Below are 26,585 nucleotides of genomic sequence, written 5' to 3'. Positions count from 1 at the left end.
AAGTCTTTTTACGATATAGCCGTTCTGCTCAGTGAAAGATGCACAGAAGTAGTCTATGTTTTGCATTTAAAAATCTGCAGGAAGCCTTGAGCCCAGACAGTCGGGGATTATCAAGGGGGGAAGTGACTCTGCCTCCGAGGCTCAAAGCTCCGGCACCAGCAGGTGGGGAGCCTGCATGTCAGTTTGCACAACAGGTGTCTTTGAGGGGGAGGTGGGGACGCGGTTCCTCCCAGGCTCTGGTGGACACATATGTCCTGTCACCTGCACTGTTACAACACACCCTGGATTCAAGCAGGGGTTCATCATTATCTTTGACTTTTTAAAGCAGCGCCTGCAGCCGCTGAGACACTTTTTGTGTCTCAGCCCTTTTGGGGGCCATAATGGAAACTAGCATGCTATTTCATCTCTTTACTTGAGACCTGAGCCCAGTTAAGCTCCTTAATCACTCCTGATAGGCTTGAAGGTGGCCATTGTTGATATGGTTACTGTTGCGATAAGTTAACTTTAAAGAGACAAACTCTTTCTCCACCAAAGACACCACCTGTCCTCCTCATGCGTCCCTGATTGCTGAAATGAACACAAAAGCTTCCTGTTGATGGCTAAACAAAATCACTCCTGTAATGTTGACGGAGCAGCAGTCGAAGGTGCGTCATTACAAGTCAGGTAGAAATGCCTTAAGCTCTTTTAACTATGTATTATTCAGCCTGAGATGCAATCTCAGATCAGCTATTCAAAATAGAGAGGAAGTTCCGACATCGGTCTCGCCTGATTCCCACTTATTCAGAATATCATTTAAATTAGCCCTAATTCCTGCTGCTCATGTGCACATCACACAGTCAGTGTTGCATTGGGCACAGGTCTGTCTGGGAGGTGCCCACAGGAACGTCTTGTGCCAGCATACCAAGAATAAACAAAGCATTTAGATCCTTTCTTGACATGCAACACCAAAGCCCATCCAACTCAGCATCAACCCAGACTGGACTCACGTCACGGCTCATAAACAAACCAAATGTTTGCATTAATTAACAATAATATAATAGAGGACATAGTAATAACTCACCTTTAATCTTTAATTGGCACAGTATGGAGCCTGAACACATCCTCCTCTGTCAAAAGCTGGCATTAAGGAAATAAGATTTATATAGAACTTAAATAGCCTTCTCTCCGGGGGTTTCTCTGTGTGCATGTGACAATTATTGCCTGTATTGTTACAAAATCATGCACACTTAGTCGCATTGCTAAAAGGGGATTAGAGGCTGACTGATATTTTGCAGGGGTCATATTATTTTAGCTCATCATAAATATACCGCTACCAGTTTATACAGTGTGTCAGCTGAAAGGAAAAGAAATGCCAAACGCATGTTTGGAGTCATTGAGGCAATGTTGTAATTGTAAACCTTTGGTGTCCAAAGGGCAACATATCCTGTTTACTGCATAACAATATTTTATCAGATCTTTTAAACTTTCAATTATTTTGAAAGTTGAGCTTTGTTGAGCTTTAAAAATCAATTGTTGCTTACTCTCTTTGTCCCGCCATGTTTTTCCTTTTCCAGACTGCAGAATCCCTGCAAACTATATTCTGAAATATCAGGAGTCTGCTGATTATATCAGCTGACAGAACACTGCAACATAGCAACTCGATGTGATGAATTTGTGAATAATGCCTAAACTCAAAGGTATTGTCACCTTGAGCGATGTCATCTCTTCAGTTTCATCTGCCTTAAATTTGTGATTTTTTTCAGTTTGTTCGCTGTATTCTTTTTTGTGACATTTTTATTTGTTGTCATTCCTTGAGAGGCAAATGTCCTTTTGGATTCATCAAGACTTTTAGCTCTATAAAGACACATGGCTTTACATTTTAAACTGCCTGCTACTGTATGACACAAAAACTTTCCCAGGCGGCAGCTACCTGGCAACCCTTCCCCCACAGGCCCACAGGTGACTCAGGTGCAATTTAGTCGAGGTAGACTGAGCTTTGAAGGGAATGTGAAGGTAATAAAAAAAATAGATGAACCATTGTATGGTTCCCTCCCACTTCTATTCATGTACTCAATAACAAGTTTCTTAAACCTGTTGGATTGCCCTCATGTCAATTTAATTGTCCAAAGCACAAAACTGCAACAAATACAAAATGCTGATCAGTCACTTATTGTAAAGACACGGCCCATTTTCAAGTCTTAATTGCACAATACCTGATCTTATTCACATGTGGCAGCTTCCAGCAGCTTCCTCCATTCTGCAGGACGCACTCTGACACTTATATATGGTCTATTTAATTTTGAAACCTCCACCTACTCTGTAATCATGCTCTGTATAAACAGCTTCACCATGCTCTACTTCACCACAGCCACCTGTATTTTCAGCATTGTCCATGTTTATGAAGGACAGTCTTACTGTAAGACTGGCCTGAGTGCGATTTAAAATACTGCTGCAGGCACAACCAATTAGTCGGCCCTTTTGATGCATAAATACAGGCTGGAGCAAAGTTTTCTGTTGATTAGCATGTATCATGTTATAAAAGTTGGTTCACTCCTTGTGTGGTCATGGTTTTGTAGATAGTCTCCATTTTTTTTTTTTTTTTTTTGGCTAATGAGAACATGTTATTATGGTGAAAGTCCTCTAAAACACATAATATCAGGACACTCTGCCAGAGTTACTGCACGGAGTGTACTATTATTACTCTTTTGCCTGCTGACTACTAGGTGTAAGTTGATAGTTTCAGTGCCACGAAGTTTGGCACAACGGCAGAATTAAGTCTAAAATACTGACAGTATCTGCTTTAACCATAATGTATTAGTGAATGCTCAGATAGAGGCAACAGCAAGTATCAATATCACTCTTATGATGCAAACCAGATGCTGTAAAACAAGATGTCTTTGCCGTTACTGTGGTTGGGTATCAAATCAAACACAGAAAATTGGAATGAAATATCAGATCAGATTTATCTCTATTTAGATGCAGCAGGTTTTGGTTCTTTTCCTATTATTCTTTTACTTTTCTCATTCTCACTACAGCCAAGAAGTGATTAACCTTCTGAAACTGTTGTTTAGAAAATGAAAGCCTTCGAGTTTCTGATGGTGACTAATTTGACTGATTTACTTTTACTGCATTTGACTTCAAAAAGCAATTAAGTAATTTAATTGTGGACCAAAAAAAGAAAGTAAATCAGCGACAATCTTGATGAATGTACTTTAACTCGGAGAAGAGCTCTAGGCCCTTACGATGAGAACTTCTAATAATACTCCGAAACAATGGATGGATTGAATTTTAGTTAGTTGCAGCTGTTGTTTGTTTAAAAATCATTGGTTTTGAAGGAATCAGAGTTAATAACTGACAAAATGACGGAGGAGGAGTTGGGTCACCGATGGAGGGTTTACATCAGCTCTGCTGTTGTAAGAGTTGGAACCATTACTGTAGCTGCGAAAATGGGCTCATGAGGTAGAGAGACCTGGACGCTGTCCACTGTTTACATTTCAGCACAGAGCTTTAAAGCTCATATAATAACACTAGATCAAATTCAGTCTGTTAAAACTCTATTCATGTATTGCCCTTGGGTCTCCAGGATTTGTATTTTGAGTCATGAAGTTAAACAACAAAGCATAGATCAAGCTTTTATGCAGACCTGGATGCATGTTTTCTCTCTCTAACTAGCCTGGGCCTTGTACAAGCCCGGCTGTGTAACCTTTATCTGAATGTGGCTAGTGTTCAGTGCCATAACACAAGCTGCAGGCTTCCTATCAGCTCTACTGTAGCCAACATCAACACTGTCTTTCCCCACTTGGCCCATGCCGAAGCAAGATCCATCTTATCTGAGCCAGCCAATGTTCTCCGAGGAGAAAGTGAAGGAGGCCCGCGGTGATAGCCTACATTTCCACATGGCAGCACGTCACCTTGACGCGAGGGCTGTTTGTTTTCTTTGAATTAGCTCTGTAGTCCCGAAAGGAAGGCCACACTGTGTCGCTTATAAAACCTGTCCTGTACTTAATGTGCACTCATTTGATGATTGCTCTACAAGATAGAGCTTGTCTGTATCATACAGTGTGCATTGAAAGTAGATAACAGTGTCGCATTGGTTGCTCTTGATAGTGCAGTAGTGTCTTTTCAGGTTGGATACTGTAGGTACAGGCTTGGGCAGCCTGGTGGCAGCTCTGTGCTAAAGGGCCTGGGGTTGTTTGGTGTGTTTGTGTGTTTCTATTGGAAACTGAAGGGCTTGTAGATGAGACGGTGAGCATGAATGTGTTTTTCTATTTCTTAGCACTGCGATAGACTGTTGACTGTTCCCTGCCTTCCGTCCATTTCATGCTGGGGGAAGTTTTTGTGTCAAAGAGTCCATAAGACCTGCTTGTTTTGCTCTAAATTTGGTAATAATCAGTGTTTTCCCATACAGGATAAACAACAAATTAGAATTAGGCTTACAGGAACCTACAGACATTCATTAACAGTGCCATTTTTCAATTTAATAATATTAAAACACAATCAATATTAAAATATTCATGCAGTTATGATAGCTTGAGCAAGCAATTTGTGATTAGCAGGACGATAAACATGACAGCTGAGATAAACCAGTATTAGTCAGGCAGCTGATACATACAAACACACTAATATGACTCCCTATTTGTTTTCCATTATTTTCAAGGTCTTAAGAAACATCCAGATTATTCTATGAAGTGATAATGTTGACTACATGAAGATTAATGATCCTTTGATAATATTCCTAGAATTCTTTTAACGACAATAAAAAAAAAAAAAAAAAAATAGGAAAATGTATTGATCATGCAAAGCTTCCCAGCTGCTGCCAGACCTAGACCGGGAACACACTGTGGAAAAAGGAGAGTAGAAACTGGTTCTCCATTTTTCTGATGTCATAATTGAGCTATTCTGCTTTTGCGTATGTAAGTGTGCCATTGGCGAAGGCTCTGTCTCTGCTGAGTCAAAGCTTTTATTCTTTTATTGGTTCTTTCTGTGGATCCATTCTTCATGCGAGAGGTTTCAGCCAGTAGTGCAGTTTCTTTTTTTTTTATGGTTTTTCGTCTTCCAGTAAGTTTTACCGTGAGCCCATATTTTATGCAATCACTATTCACATTTCTCGGATGTGGCTTCAATGAAAAGCGTGTTTCTTGTTGTCTAGGTTATCCTATGAAATCCTTTCAAAATGACATCAGTATCCATCCCTCTGGAAGGTTTTTCTGTGTTTGTTGTAACCGGGCTGTCACTGTCTTTCTCTCCACCTTTGAACACAAAACCTTTGTCACCTTCTGTATCGATTAAAGTTGTAGTGTTTATTTAGTTTTGTGCTGTATATCTGTACTACTGTTGATATTTCCATTTTATTATTCCCGTGTCCCTACAAATAATTTTTTAAGCAAGTATTGCACATCCCATCTATAAGTTGAGTTTTCACTTTGGTCTGTCACGTTTCCAGTTGATCCAGTGATTGATTTGACTGTGTATTATCACAAAAAAAAGAGAAACATCCGTTAAAGTCCAAATCAGTGTAAAGAGCTCAGCGTGCCCTCATTTTTGATAAGCTTTATCAGGAATTGTTTACATTTGGATGAATGACCGAAATGATAAATCAAATCACCCAAATTCTTATCACTTGATTTAATGTCATTTATCTAATCTCGTAATAGAATAATTGTTGTAGCATTAACATGAGCAAAGATTTCTTTGAGGCTCCCTCACGACTGTCAGTGTTAATCTGGAACAAAAAATGTCACAGTGTATAGCAGCGTGCAGAAGAAATCTCTCCTCAGTGTTTTTGGTATTGACTGTACAGCCGTTCCTGTAGAGGAAAAACATGTGGTCACCCTGCAGAGGCCCGAGTTCTGCTTCCTAAACAAACCAAAGACCTCAAGTTTTAATAGCTGTTGCAGCTCTGAGGCCGAAGTTGGTAAGGGAAAGGGCTGCTCCACGGGGTAACCTCTGGTCATGTCTGAACTGACCATGTGTGTCAGAGGCAGGATTGAGGCGTCAGGAGTGTAAAGGTGCTGTAAGTTGCCATGTGAATCCTGGCATGAATTGCCCATTGGTGTGCCGTAATGGCGTTACCTGTTTGGGTTCCAGCACCTTGCAATACCCATCGACAAACACTATAGTGTGTTTTCTCAGTCAACAGAAAACATTAATTTGTGTTTTCCATTTTTTTTCTCCCCAGGCTTGAACTGTGCTGTCTCAGTTCAGATTTATCTTGAAACTCTGTGGGTTTCTAAAGTTGGTGTTCACCTTCATTCTTTCAAACTATCCATCATTGTGGCTCTTTATTGAACAGAGATGATGCACAGAGCCCAGGATTCATAAATCCTTCATGTTGGTGCCTTCCTGTTACAAGGGCACCACTTGCATTCCATCACTTCGTAAAGTATATCCGGCCCTAGCTGCCAGTGGCATTTGATCGCACATCCTTGTCAGTGTAACACTATGCTCCCTCCTCCTGTGCCCACGGGTCGAGTGGAGTACAAATATATATTTTCTACATGGAACACATGCTTCGTGTTACTGAAGTAAACCGGTACAGAAGAATTTATACGAAGCAAATCTTCATTTCATTCTATAGTGAAAAATGTTGCCTTTCTTTCTGGGCTTGTGCGATGAAGTGATATTTGAAGGTATTTAGCAGCTTTAACGTCACAAAAACTGATTTTAAACAAGACAAAGCTGCATTGAGATGAAAGCACCTGCCCTGCCTGCCGGCTGCTTCTGTGCCTGAGGTCATAACAACTTCAAAAGGCTTTGCTTTAATGCGCTCGCTGTCGGATCTCAGTCAAATACGAGTTTCCCAGCAAAGCTTAGCATTTCGGTACTGCTCTGCCTGGAGTACCAGATGTGTGGAGGTTTGTGCACTGTGATGTTTTGATTCTTCAGAAGAATTTACTTGAATGGCTTTCAAATGGCTTCCTGTGATCATTTAGGAATGCGACCGTAAACCTTGTTTAACCTTGTTTACACCATTTGTTACAAGATGCAATCAAACAAACAAGCGAACACTTTCTTCCACTGTTCAGAAAGTGTTATTAATCATAATGAATTGCTTTGTTGATAATTAACAATCTACACAGAGTTTGCTGCTAATTTTAAACGGTGGATATGAACATCGTTTTGGTTTGGCTCGTTTAGAAAAGAACAGTCTCTCTAGATGATGTTTATTCTGCTCCATCATGACCATGATTTGTTTTTTCCCAAGAAATCTAAATTAAATTTGTTAATCACAGAGATTTACAAGCCCTGAACTGATCAATTGTACTAGAAACCTTAAATGAAACCTTATCATATTTGTCTTGTACACAACTGTACATCATTAAGATTCGTGGATCTTGATTCTCTACTTGAACGAACTATAAATCATGCATGGGAAAATACTGGTTGGTCCACCTCTTTCAAGAAGTTACTGTAAAAAAAACTGGCGCCAAAAGATCTAAGCAGCTTTGCCGATCGAACATACCTTTCAAAACCTGTCACATATGCATTGTTGTGAACTTGTTATAGCCTGTAGTCCGTCAGTGGTCTTGGCACGGAATCGCTAATGATAATGACTACCAGAAATGTGAGCGCTATCCGGCTGCCAGTCAAAAATGTCAGCTGTAATTGGTAGGCAGGGGGCACATACAGTGAGCACAAAAATTAATTAGATCCAATTTAGCATCCATACTCAGCTGTTACAAACCCTAAACATAACCCCCAAATAGAACCGAGAAAAATAATGACATGAATTCTTGCACTATAAAATATTTACTGTTGAGTATTTATCAGTAACTGATCTGAAGAGGCTCCTTGTTGTAGAAGCTTATTGTTTTTGGCTGCCACAGTGGCCTGGCCTGTTGACTCAGTTTAATCAGGCTTAAGAGCCCAGAGGTTTGCCACGTCTCTCCTATAACATTGTACAAGATAATGCCGTAATGGAACATGACAGGCTGTTATGTTTGCTGTTATGGTGGTACCTTAACAAAGAGTGTGCCGCTCTTCGTGTGTGTGCAGGAGGAAGAGCGGCTAAATATATGTTGTTTATTGAAGTGCAAGAATCTCATGTGACTCGACTTGCTTATTGAATTCTCACAACAGCTCCATTAAATAGGCCTTTCACATAGGTTGCAGCAGGTTGTTAGCAAGCAGCTGTGAACACAACCTCATAAAATTCACTTTTTCACCGTCACACAAACCTTCCCTTTGTTAGATTTTAATATGCGGCCATTAATGAGATTGTTTGTCAACCTGGCGTAGATCTCTGGTCATCATAAAAAGAATGACATCATGTGTGATCGTGACTGCACAAGCAAGTTGGATTCTATGAGCCACAACTAAGCTCTTTCATTGCTGTTCCTTCAAGTCACCATATATTGACGGGACTTCTCTGCAGTAGTTTTGATGATGAAACTCTCAGACCGTGTCTTCCATGCGTCTTGTGATCTCTCTGTGGTTTGCTGAACAGGACAAACTGTTTGTTCCATTCATACTGCTCTTGTTGAATGCCTTTACACTGAACGCACTGCCACCACCCCACGAGCATTTCACAAGCTTCCTTCCCTTACAGGGTTATTTGACCTGAACGAAGCAGGAATATCCTCTTGCCTCTGACCTCGGACAGCTCAGAGGTCGTGCCACAGCTCAGAAATGGTCATCAGGCTGTTGCACACACGTCATACAAGTTGAGAGTTAAAACCACAAGGGGGTCACTGTTTGGAAATTACTGATAAGTTGCTGTTTGATCACCTCACATCTCTCCAGCTCAGAGGCACGATCCCAGAGAGTGAGTGGGATGACTCAGGCAATGAAAAGCACCCAGTAACTGTAATTGGACAACATAATGCTCAGCTTGAAATGCAGGAGGATTATTTAAAGAGAGAAGACCTACTATAAGTGCAGAGCAGTTTATAGAAGATGAGGCTTCAGTGAGTAACTAAAAGCAAACACCAGTGAGGTTAAGTGATGTTAAGAATAACAAAGTAAACAGACTAAAGATACAAGATCTCAAACAAATCAGTCTTAGTCTCTCAAACAAAGTGGTGCAATACTTGAGACAACTTGCACTGTACCCTTGAGAGAGAGGTAGACCAGTAACTCTACCAGACCAATATACTGGCTGATATATATCACTATCAGTCTAAATATCAGCCAATATGAGGCAATAAATAGCAGGGCAAATATGCATGGTCTGTCCCATCTTTACATAGTTCGTCCACAAAAAAGTTAAAAATGTCGCGCACACATACAGTATTCACACCACAGTTAGCAAACTAAAGAGATCTGGATCAAGCTGTTTCACTTACATGATGTGTTGAGGTGACAAAACCCCTAAAGTACCCAAAAATATAAAGTATAAATTATTATTATTTTTTTTTTCTCATATCAACATCAGCCCCCCACTGGTTGGATTCTGAAATCTGTTCATCTAAAAGAAATATCTAATCCCAACTGGACAAAGATTTGTTTGACAGGTCACAACTGCAACACATGAGAGATCTGACATCTCGGCCTATTTAACTTGCGTAAGTAATTAGCCAGGCGCCACAGGTTAGCTGAGGTTCTCAAAGTGAGAGCAGCAGTCAGAGGCTGGTTTTGAGTCCTCAATCCTTATGAGATTAATGGCTAACCTCCCTCTGCCCGCTCCATTTACAGAACATGTCAGGTTTTCCTTGGAAGGAGCACACTGGCACCTCAGTTCTCACCTACAAAGATCTAAATGCTACACTGTACCAGTGTGAGCGCCTACGTGCATGTTTATACGGACTGCATGTCAGTCAAGAAGAACATGTCAGTCTTAGACATGTGAGGTCACACTTTTTTCTTTTTTTTTTTTCCATGTTGCCCTTGACCTCAATCCCAGATCTTGGCAAGTCAGTCGTCACCACCGCTGATGGACAGTGGTTTAGTAATGCTGAGGCTGTGCAGGTACTCTCCTGCATACTCTCTGTGAAATCTGGTCTTTATCTGCAGGGCTCTTCCCTGTCAGAATATGCAGCACAGGAGTTATGGCCTGTTAACAGCACTTTCAATAATAAGTTAATGACAGGAAGAAGTGTGAAGGCGTCAGGCGTGATTGGAAAGTATGCAAGGTGAATTTGATTATTAATTGAACAACCGTTTAGCCGCAGTGTCAGAAAAATGCTAACACAGAACCACAGCCCTGCTGTCATCTTTCTTCACTGGACCATTACACCAGGTCTCTTCATTGGATCCAAGTTTCCAGCAGCATTTTGATATCATTGTTTCACAATGCTTTCACCAAATGCCAGAAGACATGTTGTATCAAAAGGGAGAATTGATGAGCTTGGGGGTGTTGGCGTCTGCTGCTTTTTAGATCATTTGAAATCATATCCGGATTGATTAGTTTTCTGTCCTTTGACAAATCCAGCGCTCATCAGCTGCATTGTCAATATATAATGCAGAGAAATGTAAAACTGCTGTGTGATTGCTGCTCCTAGCACACATCACTGCAGGCTATAAGTAGTATGACTAAACCCTACCACAGTTATGGTATCCATTTGGATGTCACATCAGCGCAGTGCAAACTGTCCATTCCCGCATTAAGCCACAGCGTGCGACACCTGGTTTGGGATAAATGTTGGCCGCCATAGATTGTCCATGTCCTGGTTGTCAAAATAGGGGTGCTGACAGTGGCCCCTCTACCATCAACACTGCTTATGTAACTCCACTTAAATGACACCAAGGCCAAGCTGCTCCAACCTTGGCTATAGCAGACCCCAAAGTGAGCACACACACACACCTCCCAGTGGCTAAGAATAAATGATCCAGCTGGAAGAGATGATATAAAAGCCAAGGCTGAGTCACACACCTCTGAATCTGTCCTGTTTTTATGGATATACCCTCTTTTCCTTTCAAAACTCAGATGGCTCGCTTTTGTGACCCCGCATCTCTTTCTCCAGGGTTACATAATGTTTTTTGGCTTCTTTTGTCAAAGAAGGCGGGCAGAGAGAAAGAGGTTGGAAATAATAGATGCGGTCAAATATCCCATGGAAAAGTTAGATAGAAATTCAGATGTCAGCTGAATTCTCAGCTGTTAACAGACGATCCCTCAAGAGGAAACGCCTGCGGCCGTTGACCAAAGATAGATATTAAGTCTAATTGAAGCAGAGTATATGGCTCAGTTATAATGAAATACATCCCGTGTATTAGACTTTTCTTTAGTTAATTGGTGGCTCTTATCATATGTTAACAGCCTCAGTCAAGCTGAAGCAGGGGCCTATCATTTCTGCTGTTAGAGCTTAAGGGTGTGCGTGTGTGTGTGTCTGTCTGCTAAGAGGAGGTTATGTTATATTACCCTGGAATTATCCATCACCAAGACAAATTCAGTCCGAGCACAGCACTCCAATGTTAACACAGCTTGTGCTTGTTCTTTTGTTGTTTCTATCTGTGCTTCATTTTCCACATCACTTTAAACTTTTTGACCTTTTGAGTGAACAATTGCTCAGTTTGTTGTTTTGCACTGAGCCAGAGTTTTGATGAGTCAGGTGAAATGATCCATTCACGTTGTCCAACCAGCTCACACATTATGAGCACTTTTTTCCAGAGGAGCTGAGGCAGGAATTTTCTCCTTCCAAGAATTCCTACTTTTAGCTTTTTGACATTTTGTAATCATACCATCCGGCAGGCTGAGCGATAGTGAATCCTGTGGTTTTGCAAAAGGCTGGTTCTTTGCGAGGCTCGGCCTTGTGCCGCAACTAATGTGAGCTCATGTCTCTGTGCTGCAGAGACAGCCATCAATGTTCTGTGGAAATGACAATCCACAGGGAGACAAAGCTGGCTATGCAGGGGTCCATTCTTATTGCACTAAGATACATAAATAGCCAGATGTGCATCAACCCATAAACCTGCTGACTCACTCACCCTTGCTCACCCACTTACATTCAAGCCATGATTTGTGTCATATTGTCCGTATTTCCTTTTTTTTTTTTTTTTTCTCAGAACATACTGATTTATGGTGGCTGTTAACTTCAGCATCTAGCTCTATAATTTAAGTCATCAAGCTCAATTGATTCCTTCTATCACAAATTAAACAAAAGATGCAAAAGATGCGTGAGGGTTTGTCTTATCTATGATCAGTTATAAACAAGATATATATTTTTAACAAGCCTCTCCCTGACAGAGGCCTTACATATGGGGGACAGACTGCAGCCTGTGTTCACATCATAAACTGATCACTATCAACCTGAAAGCAAACCACCAGGTCAGAAGTCACTTATGCGTCTTGCTTTTGAGCTGGGGGCCTCATGTTTGACTTGCTGGTGTAATATGACAGTTTGACAGGTGACTGACGCAGGTAAAAGGGGCCTTGTCATCGTGTGACTTCAGGCACCACAACTTTTTAGACAGTCTGACTCCTGTGTTGATGCAGCAGCACCAACAGCACTTCGGCAGCAGCACCTCCTTGCTTGCTGGGGAAAAAAACTGAGAGGAAGGAGAAGGGGTAGCGGTCAATTTGATTGTAAGCATAAACATATGCAGAGCTTTTTTCCCAGAAATCTGCCTCAATGCAGGATTCATGGGCCCGTAGTCTCCCAGGAGTTTTCCACTAGCCAACCACCCACCACAGGCCGAGCTACTCCAGCAGCAGTAAAATTGAGCCATTCATTCTAAAGGAAGCACAAAAATGTCTTTGTTCATCCACCGTGATTGCAGTGTTTGGTTCGGTTTTACGTGGATTTTGGAAACCTCCTCCTCAAATCTGAAAAGTCAGAGCCCCACTTATTGGAAAATAAATGCGATTATGTAAGTGGGGGGTCACTCAGATGGATGAACCTGTGGTTTCCTGTCCTGCAGCAAGCTCATTAGCTAAAGTAACAGCGATTTATCAAACTGGTCCTGTGTATTTGTTTACGATGTATTTGTTTACCTGATTATGTAACCACATACAACCACGGCGAGACCCACGTGTGCCTCGAACCTTTACAGCTCACACTTTCAGAATCTATTCTGGACTTTTTGTTTACCTCCAATGTTGTTATTTTACTGCAGACAGCAGGGGCGTTTGCATGCGCTCTGTTCTCCAGGTTACAACTGGATTATATTATATTATAGAGTGTTTGCTCGTGTAAGTGTTAAATCCTGGTTTAGCTAGCTGGAACACTTTAGTAGGTGATCATAATTGGTTGGCATGTAAACCGATGATACAGATTTCTATCGCACATTCCATGTCGACTTACAATGAAACATATGTCTTGTGTTATATATATCAGCAGCTTTGAGATATTGAGTAATCAAATGTGATAAGAAGCACTGACAGTAAATAAGAGAATTATGCCATTGCGTTATCTAATTTTGCTGTTTCCTCCTTGCAGACCCGAAAGCTGACAAAGGCGGAGCGGCAACGTTTCAGTGAGGAGGTGGAGATGCTGAAGGGTCTGCAGCACCCAAATATCGTTCGCTTCCACGACTCCTGGAAGTCGACGGTGAAGGGCCACAAGTGCATCATCCTGGTGACTGAACTCATGACCTCAGGCACGCTCAAAACGTGAGTCATGAATCCAGGCTCTGCTCTGATCTGGAGTCCATAAAACAAAATGTATCCACACTTAAAAGATGTTTGTTTCTATGGCCTTTCCCTTTGTAAGAGGGTGTCACATTTCTCAAATGGCGGATATCCTCTTTCCACATAAAACCTGCCTTGTCTTCTATACAAACAGACCATTTGTGTTCTGTTTGACAGCCTGGCTTTTGCCTTTAAAGGTGTGATAAAAGGTTCACAATAAGAAGTCAATGGATCCAATGTTCTGGGAGCAAATTCAGGAAACTAGCACTCTTCAAAACTTCCTCTGGGCTGTCAAAATAAGAGATGAGTTATTCTCCGACACTGAAAAGCTTCCTTCTCTTGCTGTATATTGCTATGTTTGGACTGTGGTGCTTAGTCTTATCCTCCTTTGTTTTAGGTACTTGAAGAGGTTCAAGGAGATGAAACTGAAGCTGCTGCAGCGCTGGAGTCGTCAGATCCTCAAAGGGCTTCACTTTCTCCACACACGCACCCCTCCCATCATCCACCGGGACCTCAAGTGTGACAACATCTTCATTACCGGCCCCACTGGCTCTGTCAAGATAGGAGATCTGGGGCTGGCCACTCTCAAAAGTGCCTCTTTTGCTAAAAGTGTCATTGGTGAGTATAGGTTTTTTCTGTGTTTAAGTGCTGACCCTTCAAAGATAATGTACACAAATATATCTCATCGATTATATCTTAAAGACATTTTGTCTGGACCAAAATTATTCATTGGAAATGGGCCAAAACATGCAAAATGCCACCAGTCATGAAATGTTGCGTTTTCAGTTTTGTTTATTTATAATTTGAATGTCTTTTAGCACTAAGCCTGCCAGATTCTCCTGCTCACATCTTTCTTTAACGTGATCAAATGTGTCATATGAAAGATTTCCCTCATAGTGAAAAGAGAAATATCAACAGATATTGCAGTTTTAGTGTTTTTCAAATCATTTTGATCTCACTGCCTCGATCAAGCGCAGCTAAAAACAAGTGCTAAGGTGGCTCTCCAGTAGATCTAAAATAGACTAATAAGGTGACTGACCTTACTGAACAACAATTTACTAACAAGCTCACAATATCAGCTTTATAAGGTGATAGTGTGTCAGTGTGAAGTGTTAACTGCTTATTGTGCTATTCATTTACTGTGAATGGTAAAAGAAGCAGTTCAAAAAATAAAAATGAATGAATGCATGTGTAAAGTTTCATTTAAACTCAGTACATTTCCTACAAGAGGGAAAATTCTTCATGGTCCTTGCATTGGTGGAACTGACCACCGACTGCGCTTGTTCCTTAAATATTAAATTGAAGTCTAAAGATTTGGGGTGTAATAATAATAATTGAATAACGGTTAACTCTTTCTTCTAAACCCTGACAGGAACGCCAGAGTTCATGGCCCCGGAGATGTACGAGGAGAAGTATGACGAAGCGGTGGACGTTTACGCCTTTGGAATGTGCATCCTGGAGATGGCCACCTCCGAGTACCCGTACTCCGAGTGCCAAAACGCCGCCCAGATATACCGCAAAGTCACCAGTGTGAGTAAAGAGAGAGGGAGCTGCTCGTTTGTTTTAACCTGTATTTAATGTAATTGTCCACATGTGTTGGCGTTCTTCCATATCCAGAGGGGCATTAGACCGAGAGGAACCAGGATTACTTGTGTACATGTCTGGATAGCCTGCATCCTCGGAAATAAATGGAAAGTGGAAATAATTCAGCCCATGCTGAATTAAAGCCTCGCTTTGTCTATTAAAGGCTCAGAAAGGCCCATTACAAGCTCAGAGCGCAGAACCCAACCACAATCCGATCACTTTTGCTGTCCTCAGTCCAGAATCATGACGCACGATTGTATATATCTTCAACTAATTGATTGTCAGCATCTTTACAAGTTCAAAGATGTTGTATAACTGGTTCCAGTTATCATCATATTCACTGGGATCTTTTATTCTCAATGATATTCGAATAGAAAACTCAAATGACTTATTAATGTTTTCTGTCTAAACTTTTTACTCAGCTCTCCTGAATTTAATTGTCTTTTTAAGGAACAACAGATGTGTTCGTACTTTGAATCCTTTTGTTGCATTGTAAGATAACTGTCTAAAGATGACACATGCCCAGAACCCACATGCAGAACATAAATGATGATGCTGGATGTGTCCAGAAAAAAAAAAACACAAGGGACTTCTAAGGACCAAGTTTTTAAGAGCGCAGCATTAGAGCAGTGGCTCTAGGCTGCCGTACGTCAGGCTGCTCTCTGGGCGCCAACCACCGTGATGATGCCATGGTGGGCAAGAGCAGGCGACAGTAGAATTATATGTTTTGGAAATTGTGTGTCACTCTCTGCTCCACAAAGACGGCTGTTTCTTTCTTGTGTCTCCCATATGCAAAGCAAACACAGTCTGGCCGAGGCTGGAAAGTGAGAAAACAACCGTGCCAACAAATCCGAGTGGGTCTGGCTCACAAACAGCACAATCTAATAATGTTCCAAGTGCAGTCAGGACAAGCCGTATAAAAACGTTTCAATTTAAAAAAAAACATACAAGCTGTGCTTTTTCACAATTTGTTTGTTTTATGTTTATGTGCAGCACAGGCAACTTGTGTAAGCCTATTACTGTGGCAGTCAAATTAACTACCAGTCTATAAACTTTCTGTTTTTACGTGAGGCTTAATCTTGACGTATGAAAGGGAGAATACAGATGTTGTCAAGTTTTGGGATTTTCTCTACTTACTTTGTTCATGATATTAGTTTCACATCTGATAAATAGATGGATAAATAAATGCTTGCTCTTACAGTGGGGAAAAAGGCTTTCTCATATGGACCGCATGACAAAAAGTATGTGGACAGCTGTACATTCCATCCATAAGTGATAATTAAACATCCTGTTACCTAACTTCGAAGACCATGGACATTAATCTGCCAGTATAATAATCCGTGAATCTGGCTGTATACACTGGCAAATATGTCATTATTTTCGTCATTGAATCATTTGCTGTTTGTTGTCTTTATGAATCACTTAATGATTTCATGGTTGGACTATAAATCCCCTCAACCGCACAAACTGGCAAACTCAGAACTCTTGTTTGGACAGACAAATAAAAAAAACACAGTTAGACCTCATTCTGCATATAGAAATTATCAAATTCAAAACGCCCGTCCACAAACTGTTTCACACTTTGCCACATTTTGCTTGTAAGCCATCAACATTTAATATTCTCACATTTATGATTAATTTAACAAAGTCAACATGGATCCGGCATATTTCTCCAAATCTTATCAAGACCTGTGTCACCACAGGAAAGGTACACACCTGGAAATTAGATTTGTACCAGAGGGAAAGCTCTTTTCTGGAGTTCCCTCAGGGGGCACTGAAGCAAAGAAACCTCTGTGCTCTGATCTTCTGAATCACATTTCACCTGTTGGTTACCAGCATTGAGTTTGTGTTTGCACGCCTCAGAGCGGCAGTTACATTTGGCTATTCAGGAAGGTGGGGGGTGATTATTACGCAACACATCAGTAAAGCCAGTAACAGAAGTCACACACACATAACAAGCGTTTTTGGTGCTTTAGACTTTCTTTCACTTCTGTCCTTTGTCTCTCTCGATCAGGGAGCAAAAATATCTTAATAACAAAAAACTAAACAAAAACAACAAACCCAAACTGTTACTGTGTGACAGGTCAGTCTTTAAATACGATAATAAAATGTGCTGCTCAGTCTTTAGTGGCAGATCTGGTTATTTCGGTGTTGTGACCTAACATCATCTCGGGTTGCCTGGGTATCTGCAGGCCAAACACCGTTTTGACCTTGGCTCTTTGCTTCTTATCAAATGTTTTTAAAGAGATGGGAGCTCTGCTGTGGTCTACGCTCAATTTCAAACTCCCTTATTTCATGTGAGTGCCCGAGTACATAAGTACGACCGAGAACAAAGTGGGTTTTTTCCATTTTCATGAACTCTTGCTATTGTTTTCCCTCTGGTGTTGACACGACTGCAGAGCAGAATGTCATGCTGGCTTGTGTCAGATGGCGCAGAGTGGTACGTTAACATGGAGTACAGGTTGGAAATGGCTTTCCTGATTAGCTCTTCCGACAGGAGAACTAAAAGATAAATTTACAAGGACAAGATTATTGTTGCTGATCATTTATTGTTTATTGTAAACATCAGTCATCTTACAAAATCCTGTCAGAAAAACCCCCATGGCCCTGTGGAAAGAAAAGTGAAACTCAGTTTATTCATTTACTTTTTGATACAGGGAATGAAACCTGACAGCTTCTACAAAGTCAAAGTTCCAGAGCTGAAGGAGATCATTGAGGGCTGCATTCGTATGAACAAAGATGAAAGGTATAACATGAAAACATATGATTCGACTCGCAGTAATAGACCAACTACATAAATAATGCATAATTTGGCGTTCAGAGTACAGTTTTTATGTTTCCTGTTTTTTCTATACTATGTGTTTTTTAGTTAAAAGTTATTGAAATTCAAATTTTGATTTGTAGTTGTGCATAACACAATCTTGGAGAAATGAGGATTAAGGCTTTAGGCCTCATAAAGTTTAGAGTGCTGAAAGGAAGCCTATTTTTGCGACTCCCTTTATATTGAACACATAAAGGTTCTTGTTCTTATCATAATTTGTAGTGAGCAGTTGCTCAAAGGAAAAACCACATATCTTTCCTGACCTAAAAGCTATCTGTGAAGCTTAAGTTTAGACTATTTTTAAGTGCTGGAAACCCTGTGAATCTGTAAAAGTATGTCACTGAGTCCCCTCTTTTATTGCAGATACACCATTCAGGACCTGCTGGATCACCCCTTCTTTCAGGAGAACAACGGCGTGCATGTGGAGTTGGCCGAGGAGGACGACATGGTGAAGCCGGGCCTGAAGCTGTGGCTGCGCATGGACGACACCAAGAAGCTCCACGGGAAGTACAAGGACAACAACGCCATTGAGTTCCTCTTCGAACTCTACAAAGACGTGCCCGAGGAGGTGGCTCAGGAGATGGTGAGCCAACACTCGTGGCCATGGGGTCAACCTTTACTGCTTCACTGGCCCAGTGACCGTCTCTGAAGCAGCCATTAGTGAGGAAATGGAATACTTGATTCTAGATCATCAGATATGGTTGAGCTGTTCTCTGCGTTCTGATTTTCATCTATGGTGGCAGCTTTTTACATGATGTTGCCCCCTAATGTTTTTGTGACAGAAAATTTTTATTCATTTTGATGCTTGAAAAAAGATTAGGATGGGGGAAAAAAAAAATAAAAATAAAATAAATAAATATATATATTTATAAAAGATTAGGCAAGGTTTACAGTTTCACCGTGTTAATGTTAAGGATGTGTCACAGATAATGTTGTAGGCTATGCTAATGTCATATCACAAATTCCGATATTAGTGAGATAAAAATTCCTCTTTGAGTTATCTGTTTTTTGACATTTGACCCCAGAAAGTGAAAACAACATTGCTCTGCCTCTTTTACAGCTCTCCTATGACAGCAGAGAGGGTGAAATGGGCTGGAGCCCCATAAGGAGAAAGCTTTCTCCACATGTGTCAAGGGCACAGCTTAACATTTAATCATCAGCCGTTCGAAATGTGAGAGCGCGTCTCAGGAAGCAGCCGAGGTCATATCTTTAATAATATAACGGCTCTCCTGCTGGTTACGAAACAAGTCCTTATGTCTTCAAGAACTCCCCCCTCTGCAGAGGTCACTTTTAATGAAAATGCAAGCCACAATTCTTTAGTTGTTTACCTCTTTGAGGTAGTTTTCATCAAGATCAAATTTGCTATCCGCAGGGGACATCTGGTCAGGGTGATCTGCTGTAATTTGAATATGTGTTGAGAGGCAGGCTCGGACTCAGTGTCCCATCCTGCTGGACTCGTTGTCATGAGGTTATGCAAGATAGCAAATCAATAGAAGAAGGCAATCCAAGTGTGTCGCATCAACGCACTGACTGTTGATCTCAAAGCTTGCATGGTCAGGTCATTAAGTACAACAGACAACCGCAATTTGCCCACACATTCCAGCAGCACGCAGTGGACCATGACTTATACACCCACCCGTCTTGTGCCCTGACCGTTTTTGTATGTTGTTATGCAGGTTGTGCTTGGCTTTGTGTGGGAGGCAGACTTCAAGCTTGTGGCCAAGGCCATAAGGGACAGAGTCACAACCATCAAAAGGCAGAGGGAGAAGCTTAGGCGACAGGCAGAGGAGCGGAAGAAGAAGCAGGAGCAAGAAGCCATAGAAGAAGAACCTGAGCCTCAGCTTCCTTTACTTAAAGGCAGAGATCTTGTGGCTGCGGAGTCCCCCACCCCATGTCTGACACCTCTGGCCCCCACCTGTTCCCCCGTCACAAGCTCAGCGGACTCAGGTGTCAGCTCCAGCTACCCTGCAGAACCGGAGGAGCCCGAGGCAGACCAGCACTTCCACATCCGCCATAACAGCCTGTCCTCTGCTAACTGTGAGTAGCCTTACATGACATCCCGTACCAGGAAAGCAGTGGAGGCTCTCTCCATGGGTGCTGATTCAACTCTGTCACACAAGATGCTTTGCAGCAGCACGAGCCTTTACATTTTTAATGAGGTGACATGAATGAAATAGTGAATATTGGACTTTTGTGCTACCCAGCATTAATTGATAGTATTAAAAGTAAAAACTAGAAAACAGAGAATCCACATAATTATAATTGGTTTAAAAAGTATTCATACTCATTAGGGAGAATGCCCCTAAATTAAATGACCTATTATCATATAATTGGTTTAATAATATAAAGCATTTTATGTTGTAAGTTGGAGATTTAAGTTAATTTTACCTATATAATGTGAGTTCACAAAGTTTTACCTTCAATTAGTAACTAGTACCTACCAGACATATATTTTAGATGGAACAGCAATATAAAAAACAGGTAGTGTAGAATAAAAATGAATACTCCAGTCAAGTATAAGTACCTCAGAATGTATGTACAATACTTCATTAAATATATTTAATTAAATTCATCACAGTTTGAAACCCATTTTCAACCATAACTTTTTTCATTTTTGAGTCATACATGTATCAAACTTGTCTGTCAGTCTCAAACTGTTCGACCTCTCAATTTGATTTACTTGGTCCTTTGGTCGGGGTTCAGTCGTCATAAGTTCTGGGCACGGGCAAATTATCTTCACTGCTTTATCTGTAAATTTGTGCCGCACAGAAAGCTGTTCAGATGTCAGAGCACATGAGAGGCGAACAGTGAAATGTGACACTGTGCATAATTAAATTATTCATTCTCTGTAAGTCTCTATTTAATGCTGTTTGTGCATGTATGCTGTAGCTATTGAGTATTACTCTGTTTTAGTTAAAAAAAAAACAGCCCAGATATTCTCTTTGAACAGTTAAGTGAATCAGTCTGGCTGAGCTCTCGTGTTTCCGAAATGCTGCAAATCCACAGTGAAGCTGTTAAGGCCATTAGGACATTAGTGTGTTTCACTGTGGGGTCATTGAGCCTGTGTTTTGTCCATGTGTGGGCCTGCATTTGAGTGTGATGTGTTTTGTGTCAGTCCATCAGGCCACACAGTTGGTCACATGCTAATAGTTTGCGCCCTTTGTTGAAACAGCTGACTGTGAGACGGACGGCGATCAGAGCTCCTCCGGGCTTCATGATCCGCTGGAGGCCGGCAGCTTCAACACGACTCCTCCCACCAAACGCACTGATAACCCGACTGCAAACGGTCTCCCCATCCCAGCCCTCCGCTTCCCCTCGGTGAGTGGCCTCCCTAGAGAGATTGTCATCAAGAAGGAGTGCTCAGGGTGGTGGCAGTGGAGAGGATGACTTTCAGGAATTTATGAGACCTACTTTATTACCAGCTCTCATTTTAATGCAGCAATGACACAGTTATGTAAACAATACGTAATTCAAAAGGAGCAGTGAATGAGAAAAGACTCAAGCCCAACTGAGAATGAAGACTTATGTAACCTGAAGAGTTTCACAATGAAGAGTTCAAGTTGTAATTGAATAACTTTCTGACAAGTGACTAAAATAATCTCTATCTTATTTTTTTTTTATTCAGTTTCAAGATGACAGTGATAACCATCATTATCTCTCATTATTCTGCAATGCTGACACTCACTAATTGGCATCAAACAAAGTGCAACTGAGAATCACCAGAGTTCCAAAATTCATCACCATGTGGTCAAGAATGTGTGAATAATCATTGAGATGAACTATAATATAAACTATAAAAGTGTATCAGCAGTCAGCTGACTACATCCTCTGGGGATCATGAATTATTTGTACAAATGTCAAGCTTTTAAATAGCTGTTGAATCATCTCAGCCTGAACCAACTCCACCATCTCTGCAGCTATAATGCTAATGTGCCGACAAACATTTGCGTTAAGATTAATGTTTAGAAAATGATGCCATTCTGACAAGAAAAATAAATGAGTGAAAGTTTTTACTTATGTTTGTCTGACCACTTCCTCACTTCTATTCATAGAGTATTGCAGTATCCAGCAACACAGAAAAAGGCAACTCGGGGACCCCAAGTGGCTTCAACTCTCCTGTGGACAGGTAAAGCTCATCAACATTGAGTTTCCCTCACTCTTTTTTCTTGACATTCAAAGAACAATAGAGTTCAATACTCTTTATTGAAGCCAGGGACCTGAACATTTTTTGGAATCCAGTGGAAATGTCTGGTGTTCCTCCTGTAACTCCTCCTCCTCCTCCACATCTGTGGAGCTGTGACAACAAGCTGGAGGCAATCGACAGGCTCCTCTGTGTTTTTATTGCTCTGAGGCAGAATGGACCCTCACAGGTTTCTGTGTGACGGGGTCTCTGATGTTGTGGAGGGACTGTTTTCCATGTTGGTGGGATATAGGGCAGAGAGGGGCTCTATTCTCTGCATGACAGCTGATAATGGATGTGTTGATCTTGTGTGTCTGTGCGTGTGTTGAGGGGTTTTTATTTGGCCTCTGGGCTACAACTAATGATTGTTTTTCTAATTGAGCCTTAATTCTTCTTACAAATAATAATAATCCAAAGATCTTCAGTTTACAATGATGTGAAATAAAGGGAGAGACAGCAAATCCTGACTTACAACATTAATCCATTGTCAAAACCTCTGATCATTTTTTAAAATATGTCCTCATGGCTCTACAGGAAATCTTTTTGTAATTTGTCCTCCATGGCTGATTCTTAATCTGACTCATTCATGGCAGATTAGCATAAATGTTAAGTCTAGCTGAGCTTCGTGTTTCATCACAGTTTAGTTTGGACCCAAATTCTTCTTTTTACTCTTTCTCTGAGCAAAGCTATAGATTGCTGCTGAGGAGAATAAGATTCCAAAATCACAAAACAAAACATGGTCCTTATGGATTTTCTTTTTCATCTCCCATACACTCAGTGTTTAAAGGTGTGGACAAGGTTTTTCTTTGACCTAACGTTACCCTGCGAGGTGGAGGTTTTTAAATAGAGCGAGGGGATGCTGCCAACCAGTAGGCCTTTAAATGTTTGCAGCCAAGCCAATGCTTGGGGAGGTGGGGTCTTCGACCACAGAAATCTAAAATGGCCCAGGAGACGCAATTAGCTGAACCAAAGCTTTTCATGAAAAAAAAAAAAAGAACAAAACTAAACAAAGAAATTAGACTTTTAATTCTTCTGAAACCTGAAACTCATTCATTGTATAGCTACAACAGGTCACATGGACAGGTTGCTTCCTCTGGATGAACACCGGCTTCCTAAAGTCTCTGAACAGGCCTGCATTGTTTAACATTCATGTTTACACCCAGGAGCAGTGCCACTGTATCACATTAAGCCTGTATTTGACATATCAGAGTGCTGTTTATTATTATATGTGACGCTAAAATAATCGGCTCAGATATATGGCCGGTTCCCTCTACACTAGCACTATAGAAAATGAATTGCCTCTTCGAGTGATGTTCCAGTGGCTTATTTCCTAACAAGTAGCCTATATTTTTCTTTGGGTTTTTTGCAGCTACGCCTCAGATGTCACATCAGGCTTGAGTGACGGCTATGAGGGCCTAACAGAGAAGAATGAGAAAACGGCTGCGAGGCGAACTGCTGCAAAATTATTCAGGAGGAGGGCACGGTCAAGGCTGCGGATCACAGGGGTACTACAAATGATTTATTAATGTATTAATTCATCTATTTTTTTGCCAACACATCATAAACAAAACAATCAATCAACTGGATTGAATGACAGAATTAGGGGAGGCATTTTATTTCATGCTCCACGCTGATTATGTAACATTATCAGTGGCCATGTTGTTGATCTTCCCCCAGCAGCCACAGTGTATTTTTATTTGATCAGGACACTGAGATCTTTAAATAAGTGTATTTGGTCTGCAGGCAGGGACAGACAGACCACGCTCAACCACGTGTATGTAGTGATGCAAAGAGTCGCTAGTACAATACACATACAAATGCAACCGCATGTTACAGTAGACATGCACACGTTTGCGTGATGTTTTGCGTGCACACATTCACACAAAGTTCATTGTTCCTTCCATGTTGGACTGCACTTAGTGTTTCAGAGAGTAAACAGCCACCTGTCATTACTATTGATCTTCTCCCTCTCTGCAGCTCTCTGATAAAGTGGACCGGGTGGTGGAGTGTCAGCTGCAGACACACAATGACAAGATGGTGACCTTCAAGTTCGACCTTGATGGAGATAATCCTGAGGACATCGCTGCTGTTATGGTGAGTCATTAGCAGTGCCGAGTCACCAGCCAAGCAATCATCAACAGATACATATAAAGGGGGCCGGGAATGAAATATGTTAATCACGTTCGAAATTCGAATGGCAGTAGTTTAATCTCTTGACACCAAAGATTCATCGGGGGATAAGTCAGTTTATTTCATACTATATAACTTCAGACAACTTCTACAAAGAGCCAAACAAAGCTCGACAATGGAAATGATCTGTCTTCTTCAGAGACTGAACTAAAGAGAACTCTTTAGGATCTGAATGGAAACAAAAAGCTGAACTTAGTCTGCTGATAAGGCTGGTGTCCCCCCTGTATCTCAGCCAAATTCACAGATGATTTATACTTCTTCTTGTGAACAGCCTTTTGTTTGTTGATCTACACTCTGGCTGATATTATATCAGGCTCACTGCGAAGTGGGTGACGCAGTTACACAGCCCTACCCCCCGCCTGTCATTGTCCTTAAGCTTGTTCAGAGGCTGGAGGTGTGTAACGTACAAACGATGCCTGCGTGTAGACGGCACGATGATGAAGCAGCGTGTCCAGCAGCTCTTTTCTCCTTACTGAGTGTACTGTTTTCCCCCAGACTCTTATAACACAGTGCGCTTTTGTTTACCAAATCTTGGCACAGTGGGAGGGTGCTGGCATCACAACAGCCCCTGTGGTTTATTCTAAAGGGTTTTTAATGAGGTGAATTATGCCATGCTGACAGGAAATGGTCGCCACGCCCCAGCCCACAATTCATAGCAACACTAGGCAACTGGATGAATATGCAAAAGTTAGAACCTGCTCTAATAAAGTGTTGTACAGTGGATTTATATGAGATGATTTGTGTATTTATTCCCATGAATGAGTATTGGCCGAGGGAGGGAGCTGGGGTGGGTGTTTGAGTGCGTATTTTTTGACGATACACAAATAGACACCAAAAAACATGTGCGGTGTCTGAATACAATTATATAGTACTTTATATTAGATACTGCTGCACTTTGTATTGAACTTTATTTAATTTACACTGTGATTAGTAGCTGTAGAGTTTTGATATAAAAAACCCATAATAATAATGAATGTTTTTATGAAAGTAAATAATTGAAGCTTCTCTTGCGGGTCATGGCTGTGTACACATTCGTACTAACAAGTACTCATTGGGCAACTTTTTTTGGCATAATGTGTTTGTTTCCTTTTACAGTTTTTACGCTACTTAGATTTTCCATAAATAACTTGTAACACAGTATCTTCACATTGAAGAAATTTAATATTCTTACTCAATTTAAGTATCTAAATGCTTTTTCTGCCGATATCTTTGGTGTCCTGTAGGTGCACAACGAGTTCATCCTGCCATCAGAGACGGAGGGCTTTATCCACCGCATGGGCGACATCATCAAACGGGCCGAGGCTCTAATGGCCAAAGATCCGCCGGTCCACAACAACCTGCACCGACTCACCCAACCTGCTTTCCACAGCGGGGTCAACTCGTTGTCTTCCTCACAGGTCAGAAGCAGCACATGCGCCTTTCCCGCTTTATTCGCAGCATTGTTAGGTAGAAAACGAGGCAGTAACCTGTGATTTAGTTTGTGTTTTAAGGTGCTGTCTAATGGTTATAAATTAGCTACGGTGTGTCTAGCTGTGCTTATCTAAGGTAGACCTATAAATCTGGTGCAAATGGGAAGCAGGAAGCAACAGAGCTTACAACACTGTAAATTAAAAAAAATCTGTTAAGTACTTTCATCTCTGGCCTCAGTCTCCTCTGCGACTCGGCCTTACAGATAAAATATTAAGTGTCTTTAAAGCCAACTGAGGGAGCCCCTTCATTTAAAACATAATGTAACTAAAGTACTAATGTCATAAAACCCCCATGATTGGTGAAAAGCACAACCCTTTTCTCTCTTTTCACATATATTTGTTCCCACAACCATGAATCCTTTCCAGTTCTAACACCAAAATGAACCTTTCATCTTATTTGCCCACATCGAATGGGTGAAGTTTATGTGTGGATTTATTAGCCTTTCCAAATCAACATGCTATGACACTATGAAATGAAGACTTTCAATAAGAAGAAGAAAAAAAAGAGGAGCATGGCCCTCCTTCCTACATGTTTTGACCTAACGCTCGATCAGATACTGTCTGTCCGTTCAATTAAGTGAAAAGGGAATGTCCTGCCAGGACATGTTCCACACTGAGGCGCATGAAAAACAATTTTCCTTGTGCCTTGTAGTGAAAATGGCCTAAGATATTTGTAAATGGTGAAGAAAAGAACAATGTGCTGTTTCATGCAGGAGGCAACCTTGAACTGTCTACCTTGCTCATTGGGTTTCCGACCCCCTGGCTGAATAATTACCCCAAACCACTTTGGACAAATCTCTCCTGGCTTCACTCCAGTACTTGATTAAAAACACTGCACGGACCGCATCCCCTAGAAAT

General features: G+C 41.2%; 1 protein-coding gene across 4 annotated transcripts in view; it reads left to right on the top strand.

The window, feature by feature from the left end:
* wnk4a (WNK lysine deficient protein kinase 4a) overlaps positions 1-26,585 on the top strand; it is a 37,082-nt gene that overhangs the window by 2,384 nt on the left and 8,113 nt on the right. For all 4 annotated transcript variants that reach the window (XM_029527384.1, XM_029527382.1, XM_029527381.1 and 1 more), the window contains 11 exons: positions 13,293-13,465; positions 13,881-14,101; positions 14,856-15,013; positions 17,725-17,813; positions 18,252-18,471; positions 19,565-19,925; positions 21,061-21,206; positions 21,941-22,014; positions 23,438-23,573; positions 24,046-24,162; positions 25,482-25,655. In XM_029527384.1, the coding sequence (XP_029383244.1) occupies positions 13,293-13,465; positions 13,881-14,101; positions 14,856-15,013; positions 17,725-17,813; positions 18,252-18,471; positions 19,565-19,925; positions 21,061-21,206; positions 21,941-22,014; positions 23,438-23,573; positions 24,046-24,162; positions 25,482-25,655 (1,869 nt within the window). The remainder of the gene's footprint in view (positions 1-13,292; positions 13,466-13,880; positions 14,102-14,855; positions 15,014-17,724; positions 17,814-18,251; positions 18,472-19,564; positions 19,926-21,060; positions 21,207-21,940; positions 22,015-23,437; positions 23,574-24,045; positions 24,163-25,481; positions 25,656-26,585) is intronic.

Source organism: Echeneis naucrates, chromosome 19 (genome assembly GCF_900963305.1).
Source record: "Echeneis naucrates chromosome 19, fEcheNa1.1, whole genome shotgun sequence".
Classification (NCBI taxonomy): Eukaryota; Metazoa; Chordata; class Actinopteri; order Carangiformes; family Echeneidae; genus Echeneis; species Echeneis naucrates.
Note: the sequence above shows the minus strand (reverse complement) of the source record. Positions and strands in the feature narration are given on the sequence as shown.